Here is a 14,383-nt window from a genome sequence, read left to right on the forward strand (position 1 = left end):
AAAATGCTTTCAGATGTGCTGATGCAGGTAACAGCTCGTCAATAGCTTGTCAATAAAGTTAGGAATCCGTAACCTATAAATAGCTTGATAATAAAGCTAGGGTTAAGAAGCTAGGGATTCTTAACCTAACCTTCTCAAACCCTGAGTAAAAAAAATAAAAGAGAGAGAGAGTGGAGGGAGAGAGACAGACAGACAGACAGATAGACAGACAAAGAGACAGAGTGGAGGGAGAGAGATAGAGACGGAAAGAGAGTGAAGGGAGAGAGAATTAGAGTGAGTGAGAGAGTTAGAGAGAGAGTGGAGAGAGAGGGGGAGAGAGGGTTTTAGAGAGAGAGAGAGAGAGAGAGTATAAGTGAGGATTCTCAATATAAGCTTCACCGGAAGTGCTTAGAGGGGGAGACAGGAACTATGTGACTCTTAAGTGTGTGTGTGTGTGTGTGTGTACACTCACCTATATGTACTTACCTATATGTGGTTGCAGGGGTCGACTCGCAGCTCCTGGCCCCGCCTCTTGGCTAGTCGCTACTAGGCCCACTCTCTGGTCCATGAGCTTTATCGTATCTCTTCTTAAAGCTATGTATGGATCCTCTCTCCACTACATCACTCTCTAGATTGTTCCACTTCCTGACAACTCTGTGACTCAAGAAATGCTTCCTAACATCCCTGTGACTCTTGAGTTTTCAGCTTCCAGTTGTGTTCCCTTGTTGCTGTGTCCCATCTCTGGAACATTCTGTCTCTGTCCACCTTGTCAATTCCTCGCAGTATTTAATATGTCGTTATCATATCCCCCATATCCCTCCTGTCCTTCAATGTCGTCCAGTTGAATTCCTTTAACTTTCCCTCATATGACATATCCCTTAGCTTTGAGACTAGTTTTGTTGCAAACCTTCACACTTTCTCTAGTTTCTTGTCGTGGTTGAACAACCACGGGTTTCGTACTGGTGTTGCATGCTCCAATATGGGCCTGGTGTACACAGTGTACAGTGTCGTGAATAACTCCTTACTTAGATGTCGAAACGCTGTTTTTTAGGTTTGCCAGGCACCCATATGCTCCACCAGTTATTTAGCTGTTGTGCTTCTCAGGAAATGTTCTTGGTACGATGCCCACCCCAAGATCCCTTTCGTTGAGTGAGGGTTACAGCCTTTGACCTCCGAGCATGTATTCCATCTGCGGTCTGCTTTGTCCTTCCTCAGGCTTCATGACTTTGCATTTGGTGGAGCCATTTATCTGACCAGGTTTGCAACATGTCCAGATCCCTTTCTAGTCTTACCTGATCCTCATCCGCATGAATTCTCCACATTAACGTATAGAAGAAACAGCACGGGCCCTAGGACTGATCCTTGTGGAACTGCACTGTTCAAATGCGCCCACTCTGATACCTTCCTATCATGTATTTCCACATCCATTGTATTGCTTTTCCTCTATTCTTACCTGCTCCTCTAACTTTTGTACCAATCTCTTGTGCGGAACGGTGTCAAAAGCCTTCTTACAGTCCAAGAAAAGGCAGTCTACCCACCTCTCTCTCTCTCTCTCTCTCTCTCTCTCTCTCTCTCTCTCTCTCTCTCTCTCTCTCTACTCTCTCTCCTGTCTTACTTCTGTCACGGAGAGATATTATCTGGGCCCACCGCATAGCAGTGTCTTCACCTCCTCCTCAGGTGTATGTAGTGTGCCCAGAACTTGTTAATGTACCTTACCACCTCAGTTTGCTGGAAGCCTTTCTGTCTTCACTGGAAATATCTCCCTAAAACTCGTGCTGAGCTCTTCACATACTTCCTGGTCATTTCTTGTGATCTTCCCTCCTTCCTCCCTCAACCTGATTACTTGGTCCTTGACTGTTGTTTTCCTCCTGTTGTGGCTCTGTAACAGCCTTCTGTCAGGTTTGGCTCTCGACTCTTGTCATTGTCATATTGCCTCTGGGCCTTTCTTCTTATCCACACATATTCGTTTCTGGCTTTTCGGCTCAGCTCCCTATTTTCTTGAGTCCTTTCCCTTCTGTATATTTTCCATGCTCTAGCACACGTGGCTTTGGCCTCTCTACACCTTCGGTGAACCAAGGTTCACTCTTGTCTTCCCATTGTTTCTGTTGCCCTTTTGTACAAACTTCTCCTCTGCCGCTTGTTCCATCAACTCATTGACTGTCTTTCCCTCCAGTTCCTTTCCCCACTGCACCTCATGCAGGAATTTCCTCATGCCTGTGTAGTCCCCTTTTTTGAAGTTTTACTTCTCACCTCCTCGTGCTGCTTTTCGCTCCACTGTTTACTCTACAAAGGCCGAGGGACCTTTCTTATGTAATATCCCCAATGTCAGAACTGCTCAAGGTGAATGAGGTCCAACCCTGAGAAGTGAAACTCCTTTTCCCCTCGGTCCCCTCTGCCTTTCCTCATAATCTGATAGCCATTCGAGAAGAGAAGATCGCGGCAGTTATCATCCCAGTGAGCTTTGTTTCTGTGAGTGCTATGATGTCTGGGGATGCCTCCGTGTGTGTGTGTGTGTGTGTGTGTGTGTGTGTGTGTGTGTGTGTGTGTGTGTGTGTGTGTGCGTGTGTGTGCGTGCGTGCGTGTGTACGTGAGTGCGTGCATGTATGCATGTATGTATGAGTGTTACCTGGAGGTTACCTGGAGGTTATTCCGGGGATCAACGCCCCCGCGGCCCGGTCCATGACCAGGCCTCCCGATGGATCAGGGCCTGATCAACTAGGCTGTTACTGCTGGCCGCACGCAGTCCGACGTACGAGCCACAGCCCGGCTGATCCGGGACTGACTTTAGGTATCTGTCCAGCTCTCTCTTGAAGGCAGCCAGGGGTTTATTGGCAATTCCCCTAATGCTTGATGGGAGGCTGTTGAACAGTTTTGGGCCCCGGACACTTATGGTGTTTTCTCTTAGTGTACCAATGGCGCCCCTACTTTTTATTGGCGGCATTTTGCATCGCCTGCCCAGTCTTTTACTTTCGTAGGGAGTGATTTCTGTGTGCAGATTTGGGACCATTCCTTCCAAGATTTTCCAAGTGTAGATTATGATATATCTCTCCCTCCTGCGTTCCAACGAGTACAAGTCAAGTGCTTCCAAGCGTTCCCAGTAGTTAAGGTGCTTGACAGAACTTATACGTGCAGTAAAGGATCTCTGTACACTCTCTAGATCTGCGATTTCACCTGCTTTGTATGGAGATGTTAATGTACAGCAGTATTCCAGCCTAGAGAGAACAAGTGATTTGAAAAGGATCATCATGGGCTTGGCATCTCTCGTTTTGAAAGTTCTCATTATCCATCCTATCATTTTCTTTGCACGTGCGATCGTGGCACTGTTGTGATCCTTGAAAGTGAGATCCTCAGACATTACTACTCCCAGGTCCCTTACATTATTTTTCCGCTCTATTGTATGGCCGGAGTCAGTAGTATACTCTGTTCTAGTTATTATCTCCTCCAGTTTTCCATAACGGAGTAGTTGGAATTTGTCCTCATTGAACATCATATTGTTTACCGTTGCCCACTGGAAAACTTTGTTTATATCTTCTTGGAGGTTAACCGCGTCCTCAGCAGATGACAGCCTCATGCAGATCCTAGTATCATCCGCAAAGGATGATACGGTGCTGTGGTGTATATCTCTGTTTATGTCTGATATGAGGATAAGGAATAAGATGGGGGCGAGTACTGTGCCTTGTGGAACAGAGCTCTTCACTATGGCAGCCTCCGATTTAACTCTGTTGACCACTACTCTTTGTGTTCGATTTGTTAGGAAGTTGAAGATCCATCTCCCCACTTTCCCAGTTATTCCTTTAGCACGTATTTTATGGGCTATTACGCCATGATCGCATTTGTCAAATGCTTTTGCAAAGTCTGTGTATATTACATCTGCATTCTGATTTTCTTCCAGTGCATCCAAGGCCATGTCATAGTGATCCAGTAGTTGTGAGAGGCAGGAGCGACCTGCCCTGAACCCATGTTGCGCTGGATTGTGCAGATTTTGGGAATCCAGGTGATTTGCAATCCTGCTTCTTAGCACTCTTTCAAAGATTTTTATGATGTGGGACGTCAGAGCTATTGGTCTATAGTTCTTAGCTAATGCTTTGCTGTCACCTTTATGGAGTGGGGCTATATCCGTTGTTTTAAGTGACTGTGGAATTTCACCCATGTCCAAGCTGCTCCTCCATAGTGTACTTAGGGCACGCGAGAGGGGTTTCTTGCAGTTCTTAATGAAAACAGAGTTCCACGAGTCTGGGCCCGGGGCTGAGTGCATAGGCATGTTGTCAATGGCTTTTTCGAAATCTATCGGAGTTAGGGTAATGTGTTTGAGACAGATGAGGCGTGCAAAGAAGATAAGTGGTGTGGGCTGGGAGAAGAGGGTGGGGCAGAAGGAGACAGTGTAGAAAGAGGAGTAGGAGGAGGAAGAAGAGGAAGTGAAGGATAAGGAAGAAGAGCTGGAGATGTTAGACACTGGTGGAATTAGAGCAATTTTTACCTGATAATAAGTTTATATCTTTTCATATATAAATTAAAGAAATAAAATTAATGAAATGAGTGAGGAGAGACAGTGAGCCGTCTGTCTGTCTCTCTGTCTGCCTGTCTGTCTGTCTGTCTGTCTGTCTGCCTGTCTGTCTGTCTGTCTGTCTGTCTGTCTGTCTGTCTGTCAGAGCCCAGAGATCAGGCGAGTCATAGAGCGACACTGACCTACAAAATACTTTATCCACCGGAAAAGCCATATCTGCTCTAGACCTCCACGGGTTGGCCTCCTTCCCACTGAAGAGGCGGCTGTAGTGCGGCGGCTGTAGTGCGGGCGGCTGTAGCGCGGGCGGCCTACAGTGACTTATAACATTACTATGGTGGTATGAAAGTAACACTTGTTAAAGTGCCAATGGTTTACCTTAGGTGTTGATACTAATAACACCCAGATGATGTGTGGATGTTTTGTTGGTCAACCTGTTGATACTGAATATCATTATTGTACTGATACTAAGAGTGACCTCTCACCCCAGGTCACCCCGTGACTATGGCACTCTTTCTTGCTGGGCCACCAACGAAGTGGGCACTCAGGCTGACCCTTGCAGGTTCACTGTCATCGAGGCAGGTAGGTGTGTTGAGAATAGGTGGGTGGAGGGTAGGTGGGTAAAAATAATAATGTAATAAGCAATAAACAACTGTGAATGAATAAACTGCAGCATGGAGCTCCTACCCGCATGGAACACGGCTCGAATCCCTATACATTCCCGTGTTCACAATACAACTATATTTCCTGGTCAGGTCCCCCAGAGCGTGTAGGTAACTGTGTGCTGGTGAACCTAACAGTGGCCAGCCTGGAGGTCGGTTGTACTGCTGGCAACGACGGTGGCCTCCCCCAGAGGTTCATTGCCCGGGTATATGCCGCCCCTACCCACACCCTGCTGGCCACCCTGGAGGAGGAACACACCCCTCGCTTCCACGTGGGAGGCCTCACCCCCGGGCAGGACTATCTCATCACCGTCACAGCTGTCAACGCTAAGGGCACCAGCCTACCACAACAGATTGATGCGGTCCGTCTGAAGGTGTGTCAGTGTCACGGTGTCTCGTGATCCAATACCAACTTTCTTAACACTAACATATAACATTCAGTAACTTTAACGTCAACACCATGGAGTCTTAAGAATCAGTATCAGGTATCAATTTCCTTATCGCTAAAAACTCTCATCTGTATCCTTAAATTCATTATCATTCGCCTTTATGTTTCAGTACCTCTAATTATCATAGAAGTGTCACATTCTTTACCATTTACCTTTTATGATCTAATATCAACTTTAAACTAATCACGTTTAGCAGGTTTAAAACCCATAACATGATGTCTTGTGATCCAATATCAATTTCCTGAGTGTGGATGCAGAAATAAGGGTCAAAATGCCTACCAATGGTGAGTAAAAAATAAATACAGAGATTTCATTGGTACAAGTTTTTATCATGGGGAAAATGGCAAAGTGAGCCTCGTTAAGATTACAAAAAAAAAAACGATAACAATATTTCTTGAATCGTACAGTGATTGGTTGGTTAATGGTGGTTTAGGCCTATCCATTATACCTGGGTCATTACGTCCGCTCATCAAGAATATTTTATACTCTAAAATAAGGGATTAAAGTAACCTGTCAGCGTATATACAGTGGGAGACACACAGCTCACAGTGTATATATACAGTGGGAGACACACAGCTCACAGTGTATATATACAGTGGGAGACATACAGCTCACAGTGTATATATACAGTGGGAGACATACAGCTCACAGTGTATATATACAGTGGGAGACATACAGCTCACCGTGTATTTATACAGTGGGAGACATACATCTCACAGTGTATATATACAGTGGGAGACATACAGCTCACCGTGTATTTATACAGTGGGAGACATACATCTCACAGTGTATATATACAGTGGGAGACATACAGCTCACAGTATATATATACAGTGGGAGACATACAGCTCACAGTGTATATATACAGTGGGAGACATACATCTTACAGTGTATATATATAGTGGGAGACATACAGCTCACCGTGTATATATACAGTGGGAGACATACATCTCACAGTGTATATATACAGTGGGAGACACATCTCACAGTGTATATATACAGTGTGAGACATACAGCTCACCGTGTATATATACAGTGGGAGACATACATCTCACAGTGTATATATACAGTGGGAGACATACAGCTCACAGTGTATATATACAGTGGGAGACATACAGCTCACAGTGTATATATACAGTGGGAGACATACAGCTCACAGTGTATATATTCTGTACAGTGGGTGACTGAAAGCAGATGATGCACCAGGAAGTTGAGCTTCAGAGAAGCAATTTGGGAGGAATACTGGACCAGGCTGTGTTAGTGCAAGTTTGTGTTGTTCTAAGATGATGGGGCGATGGGTGAACGTGTCACTAAGATGATGGGTGCGATGGGTGAACGTGTCACTAAGATGATGGGGCGATGGGTGAATGTGTCACTAAGATGATGGGGCGATGGGTGAATGTGTCACTAAGATGATGGGGCGATGGGTGAACGTGTCACTAAGATGATGGGGCGATGGGTGAACGTGTCACTAAAATGATGGGGCGATGGGTGAACGTGTCACTAAAATGATGGGGCGATGGGTCTACCTGGAGTCTACCTGGAGGGCATTCCGGGGATCAACGCCCCCGCGGCCCGGTCCACGACCAGGCCTCCCGGTGGATCAGCGCTTATTAACGAGGCTGTTACTGCTGGCCGCACGTAATCCAACGTACGAACCACAGCCCGGCTGATCCGGCACCGTCTCTAGGTATCTGTCCAGCTCCCTCTTGAAGACAACCAGGGGTCTTCCCGTAATGCCCCTTATTGCTGGTGAGAGGCTGTTGAACAGTCTTGGGCCCCGGACACTTACTGTGTTTTCTCTTAGTGTACCAGTGACGCCCCTACTTTTCACTGGGGGTATGTTGCATCGCCTGCCAAGTCTTTTGCTTTCGTATGGAGTGATTGGTGTGTGCATATTAGGGACCAGTCCCTCCAGAATCTTCCAGGTGTAGATTATGATATCTCTCTCTCGCCTGCGCTCTAGTGAGTACAAGTCAAGTGTTTCCAGGCGCTCCCAGTAGTTAAGGTGTTTGATGGAACTTGTACATGCAGTAAAGGTTCTCTGTACATTCTCTAGCTCTGCAATTTCACCTGCCTTGAATGGAGATGTTAATGTACAGCAGTATTCCAGCCTAAAGAGAACAAGTGATTTAAAAAGGATCATCATTGGCTTAGCATCTCTTGTCTTGAATGTTCTCATTATCCATCCTATCAGTTTCCTCGCAGATGTCATAGTGGCATTGTTTTGATCCTTGAAGGTAAGATCCTCTGACATTACCACTCCCAGGTCTCTGTAGACAGCCTGTACTGTCTGCACAGACAGCCCATGCTGTCTGCCAGCTTAGTTCATATTTCGCGCCACTCAGATGCTGCCCTCTGTAGCCAGGCCTCTCGGTGGCCACTTCAGCCTGCCTGGCCTTGCCACGCTCTCACTAACACAGCAGCCTAGCAGGAAGACACAAGTACTCCCAGCTCTCTCTCGTGGGATGGCCCTGCCCGGGCCATGGGCACAAACACACAAGCCTGTGTACCCACCACTACCTTTCAATAAAGTAAGAAGCCTCCGAAGATATATCATTAACTACCCGCTACCAGAAGACCAAATAATCCTTTTTATATCTCTCACATTACCTTTCCTCTCTATTGTGTGACTGGAGTTTGTAGTATACTCAGTTCCAGTTATTATTTCCTCCAGTGAACGTGTCACTAAGATGAACGTGGGTGAACGTGTCACTAAGATGATGGGTGCGATGGGTGAACGTGCCACTAAGATGATGGGTGCGATGGGTGAACGTGCCACTAAGATGATGGGTGCGATGGGTGAACGTGCCACTAAGATGATGGGGTAATGGGTGAACGTGCCACTAAGATGATGGGGTAATGGGTGAACGTGCCACTAAGATGATGGGGTAATGGGTGAACGTGCCACTAAGATGATGGGTGCGATGGGTGAACGTGCCACTAAGATGATGGGTGCGATGGGTGAATGTGTCACTAAGATGATGGGTGCGATGGGTGAACGTGCCACTAAGATGATGGGGTAATGGGTGAACGTGCCACTAAGATGATGGGGTAATGGGTGAACGTGCCACTAAGATGATGGGGTAATGGGTGAACGTGCCACTAAGATGATGGGGTAATGGGTGAACGTGCCACTAAGATGATGGGTGAACGTGCCACTAAGATGATGGGGTAATGGGTGAACGTGCCACTAAGATGATGGGTGAACGTGCCACTAAGATGATGGGGTAATGGGTGAACGTGCCACTAAGATGATGGGTGAACGTGCCACTAAGATGATGGGGTAATGGGTGAACGTGCCACTAAGATGATGGGTGAACGTGTCACTAAGATGATGGGTGAACGTGCCACTAAGATGATGGGGTAATGGGTGAACGTGCCACTAAGATGATGGGTGAACGTGTCACTAAGATGATGGGTGAACGTGTCACTAAGATGATGGGGTAATAGGTGAACGTGTCACTAAGATGATGGGGCGATGGGTGAACGTGTCACTAAGATGATGGGTGAACGTGTCACTAAGATGATGGGGTAATAGGTGAACGTGTCACTAAGATGATGGGGCGATGGGTGAACGTGTCACTAAGATGATGGGTGAACGTGTCACTAAGATGATGGGGTAATAGGTGAACGTGTCACTAAGATGATGGGGCGATGGGTGAACGTGTCACTAAGATGATGGGGTAATAGGTGAACGTACCACTAAGATGATTATAATAGTGTTTGATAGGTAAACAGTGCAGACATCTACATTAATCTCTGTCATTTTCATAAATGAAAGACAAACATGTGGAAACTAGACGTGAGTATCAAGGAGACCGTCACAAACACAGGTACTTTTAAATTGCTGTTGCAGTCGGTCAGTAGAACAACTGAGGGCTGAAGTATACTCCAGATAAAGAATAAAATAGCTTGAACAATACACAAATAACCCGCGCATAGGAAACTAAAATTTATGACAACGACTGAGTCCGACTTGGACCATTAACTAGTCTCACACAAGTGTCGTGGGAAGAGAGTCAGAATATATACGAGAGTGGGCGGAGACGGGACAAGTGTAATGTGATATTAGGTTTTTCATTTATCATATATTCCCACCACCAAACTTATTTACAGTTATTTACATTATGTACATTGGGTTTATAAAGCACAAACTTGCATTCGAATTGTACACTCAGTCGGACAGGCAATGAACTACTGTGGCGTGCAGGAATACGGTTACATGTGATGCCCATCAAATATACTATTCTATGCCGCATATACCACAGATATAATTCGTCATCCATCGATTTTCTCTGTCCAGTAGATTAATAGTCACTAGTTGGTAAAGTGTCACCTTAACAAACATTTCCTAGTTACCGTACGTGTCTCTCCTACGTGTTCGTCTGTGTTCGTCACCATTTGTTAACTGTGTTAGTTTCAAGTAATGAGAGTGTAGCTCCCTCTTCCAGGTCATGAGGTGGTCGTGGGAGCCACGGTGTTGTATGCAGGCATCACTCATGATGTCAGTTCTGCACGTGCAGAGATCCAGTAGAGATCTTGTAGCATCATCCAATAGACTGAGAATTAATTTTTTCCGCCGGAGTGGCTAGTTTATTTTGCACTTTATGTCCATCCTGTGGATGCCAGTGGCTAGTTTATTGTGTACTTTATATCCATCGTGTGGATGGTAGAGTAAGAGCATGTGGATACATGAAAGGCCTAGGAATTAGGGTCCATAAGGGGATACTTACTTGGGCGAAACGTTATACCTATAAAAGACGTCTCAGATTTCAGTATCAACTTATCTCTCAAATTCACCCTTTTTTTTATTCCTAATTTTCTATTTTTATTCAGCTTATTCAGCGTCAGTCTTAACCCTGAGACGTCAGGGTTGAGATGTCAGATTAACACCCGACATCTCAGTGTAAGAGGTTCTGGAAGGTGAAATTGAGGTTGTGTTTGCTACAGGTTGCAGAGAAGAGGATGGGAGAGGTAAGCAGCCCGCCCGTGTCGCCTCTCGTGGGCGTCTTCTTGGGTCTGGTGGGCGGCTTTATTCTCCTGCTGCTGGTGGGCGTGCTGCTGTCTCGTGCCAGGTCTAACAGGTAGGTTCCTCACGCCCACACCCACGCACACAAACACGCGTACACACACACACACACACACACACACACACACACACACACACACACACACACACACACACACACACACACACAAACACAAAACTTAAACTCATTGTCAATTATGAAATTATTTGCTCACACATTATTGAATAAATTACTGTGTGACGTGTTGCAGGTGCTGGTGTTGGGGAGAGAGAGAGATAGAGAGCCAAGTGGTGACGTGTAGCACGTCTCCCCTGCCCACAACCACCACGCCCTCTTCCACCCACGCCCTCAGCTTACACGACGACCAGTGCGTGGCTCCTGACGTCCTCAGGACCATTAATGGTAATATCCTGCCCTTGCTGACGTACATGCTTAGCACCCACACTGACTCCCTCTCTAGCACCGCCATTAGCCGTCTAACATCCCTAACACCGCTGCCTAAGAGCACCGCCACTAACACCGTCTAACATGCCTAACACCGCCGTCTGATACCGCAGCTAACACTGCCACTAACACTCTCTAACATCCCTAACACCGCTGCCTAATAACACTGCCACTAACACCGTCTAACATCCCTAAAACCGCCATTAATATCGTCTAACATCCCTAACACCGCTGCATTACACCGTTTAACATCCCTAACACCGCTGCCTAACAGCACCGCCACTAACATCCCTAACACCGCTGCCAAATAGCACCGCCACTAACACCATTTAACACCCCTAACACCGCTGCCTAATAGCACCGCCATTAACACCGTCTAACATCCCTAACACTACTGCTAACACCGATACTAGCACCTACAGCATCTGTTGCCAAGTATGTTGAAGTATCTTAGTTCAGTGTGTTTCTTGCAGCCTCCCTTGCTTGCAACACATAGTCTGTGTGTTTCTTGCAGCCTCCCTTGCTTGCAACACATAGTCTGTGTGTTTCTTGCAGCCTCCCTTGCTTGCAACACATAGTCTGTGTGTTTCTTGCAGCCTCCCTTGCTTGCAACACGTAGTCTGTGTGTTTCTTGCAGCCTCCCTTGCTTGCAACACATAGTCTGTGTGTTTCTTGCAGCCTCCCTTGCTTGCAACACATAGTCTGTGTGTTTCTTGCAGCCTCCCTTGCTTGCAACACGTAGTCTGTGTGTTTCTTGCAGCCTCCCTTGCTTGCAACACATAGTCTGTGTGTTTCTTGCAGCCTCCCTTGCTTGCAACACATAGTCTGTGTGTTTCTTGCAGCCTCCCTTGCTTGCAACACATAGTCTGTGTGTTTCTTGCAGCCTCCCTTGCTTGCAACACGTAGTCTGTGTGTTTCTTGCAGCCTCCCTTGCTTGCAACACGTAGTCTGTGTGTTTCTTGCAGCCTCCCTTGCTTGCAACACATAGTCTGTGTGTTTCTTGCAGCCTGCACTGCTTGCAACACACAATATGTGTGTTTCTTGCAGCCTGCACTGCTTGCAACACACAATATGTGTGTTTCTTGCAGCCTGCACTGCTTGCAACACACAATATGTGTGTTTCTTGCAGCCTGCACTGCTTGCAACACACAATATGTGTGTTTCTTGCAGCCTGCACTGCTTACAACACACAATCTGTGTGTTTCTTGCAGCCTGCACTGCTTGCAACACACATACACTCTGGTACTTCACTCTAATTACAGAATCATATTTTTCCCCAAATTCTTCAGTTTCAGCACCAGGCAGCACTCAGTCTCTCCACCCAATACCCGCAACACCGTCCTCACCCAATACCTGCAACACCGTCCTCACCCAATACTTGCAACACCGTCCTCACCCAATACCCGCAACACCGTCCTCACCCAATACCTGCAACACCGTCCTCACCCAATACTTGCAACACCGTCCTCACCCAATACCTGCAACACCGTCCTCACCCAATACCTGCAACACCGTCCTCACCCAATACCTGCAACACCGTCCTCACCCAATACCTGCAACACCGTCCTCACCCAATACCTGCAACACCGTCCTCACCCAATACCTGCAACACCGTCCTCACCCAATACCTGCAACACCGTCCTCACCCAATACCTGCAACACCGTCCTCACCCAATACCTACAACACCGTCCTCACCCATTACCTGCAACACCGTCCTCACCCATTACCCGCAACACCGTCCTCACCCATTACCCGCAACACCGTCCTCACCCATTACCCGCAACACCGTCCTCACCCATTACCCGCAACACCGTCCTCAAAATCAACACCTTCTATTTTCCCAGAACTAGCATGGTGCGATCCACTAAGATCTGTTGCAAGTGACTTGGTAAGACATAGTGTAAAGACCGAGTGAAGCCAAAAATTCACAGTGCCTGCATCAATGTCTACAAGACATCGATGTAATAATAATAATAATAATAATAATAATAATAATAATAATAATAATAATAATAATAATAATAATCTTTATTTCTACAAGTACATGTACAAGGTATACAGTCCTAGCTGACATCAGTGATATACTACTATATAGAAAACAGCTTGTTATGCTGAGCATTTCGGGCAAATTAGGTCAGTTTTGTCCCAGGGTGCGACCCACACCAGTCGACTGACACCCAGGTACTCATTTTATTGATGGGTGAACATGGACAGCAGGTGTCTTATGGAAACATGTCCTAATGTTTCCAGCCGTACCAGGTAATCGATCCCCGGACCTCAGTGTGCGTAGGGAATGAGCTAGCAATCGAGCTACGGGATACCTATGGCCAGAAACAGCAACAGCAGCAGCAGCAGCAGCAGCAGCAGTAGAGCAGCAGCAGCAGCAGCAGCAGCAGTAGAGCAGCAGCAGCAGCAGCAACAGCACATCCACCACCACCACCACCACCACCACCACCGACACCCCCACCGACACCCCCACCGACACCCCCACCGACACCCCCACCGACACCCCCACCGACACCCCCACCGACACCCCCACCGACACCACTGTCACCACCACCACCGGCACCACCACCACAATCACCACCACCACGACCAGCACCACAACCACCACGAGCACTACCACCACGAGAAGCACCACCACCACGAGAAGCACCACCACCACGAGCACTACCACGACGAGAAGCACCACCACCACGAGAAGCACCACCACCACGAGAAGCACCACCACCACGAGCACTACCACGACGAGAAGCACCACCACCACGAGAAGCACCACCACCACGAGAAGCACCACCACCACGAGCACTACCACGACGAGAAGCACCACCACCACGAGAAGCACCACCACCGGCCAGTGAAAATGAACTGTTGCTTCAGTTGACCTTTCATTCTTGTGATGATTTGTGCCGCATTGATGACAAGTGCAGCAAGTGATTACCTGTAGAGTGACCTTTGCTGTCATCACCTACACAGCGACCTTTGCTGTCATCACCTGCACAGCGACCTTTGCTGTCATCACCTGCACAGCGACCTTTGCTGTCATCACCTGCACAGCGACCTTTGCTGTCATCACCTACACAGTGACCTTTGCTGTCATCACCTACACAGCGACCTTTGCTGTCATCACCTGCACAGCGACCTTTGCTGTCATCACCTGCACAGCGACCTTTGCTGTCATCACCTGCACAGCGACCTTTGCTGTCATCACCTACACAGTGACCTTTGCTGTCATCACCTGCACAGCGACCTTTGCTGTCATCACCTACACAGTGACCTTTGCTGTCATCACCTACACAGCGACCTTTGCTGTC

At 47.3% G+C, this 14,383-nt stretch overlaps 1 protein-coding gene across 1 annotated transcript; it reads left to right on the forward strand.

Moving 5' to 3' along the window:
• The first annotated feature begins 4,984 nt into the window (after positions 1–4,984).
• Positions 4,985–11,151, forward strand: LOC138851167 (uncharacterized). The gene is made up of 4 exons (XM_070079935.1): positions 4,985–5,062; positions 5,154–5,516; positions 10,545–10,678; positions 10,875–11,151. Exons 1-4 carry the CDS (start codon positions 4,985–4,987, stop codon positions 11,149–11,151), a joined length of 852 nt encoding a protein of 283 aa, XP_069936036.1.
• Positions 11,152–14,383: the final 3,232 nt, after the last annotated feature.

The sequence above is a fragment of the Cherax quadricarinatus genome, unplaced genomic scaffold (assembly GCF_038502225.1).
Source record: "Cherax quadricarinatus isolate ZL_2023a unplaced genomic scaffold, ASM3850222v1 Contig48, whole genome shotgun sequence".
NCBI lineage: Eukaryota > Metazoa > Arthropoda > Malacostraca > Decapoda > Parastacidae > Cherax > Cherax quadricarinatus.

Coding starts and splice junctions, on each gene's coding strand:
- LOC138851167 (XM_070079935.1), top strand. CDS start 4,985: ATGGCACTCTTTCTTGCTGGGCCACCAACGAAGTGGGCACTCAGGCTG. Junction 5,063..5,153: donor GTTCACTGTCATCGAGGCAG/GTAGGTGTGTTG, acceptor AATAAACTGCAG/CATGGAGCTCCTACCCGCAT. Junction 5,517..10,544: donor TTGATGCGGTCCGTCTGAAG/GTGTGTCAGTGT, acceptor TGTTTGCTACAG/GTTGCAGAGAAGAGGATGGG.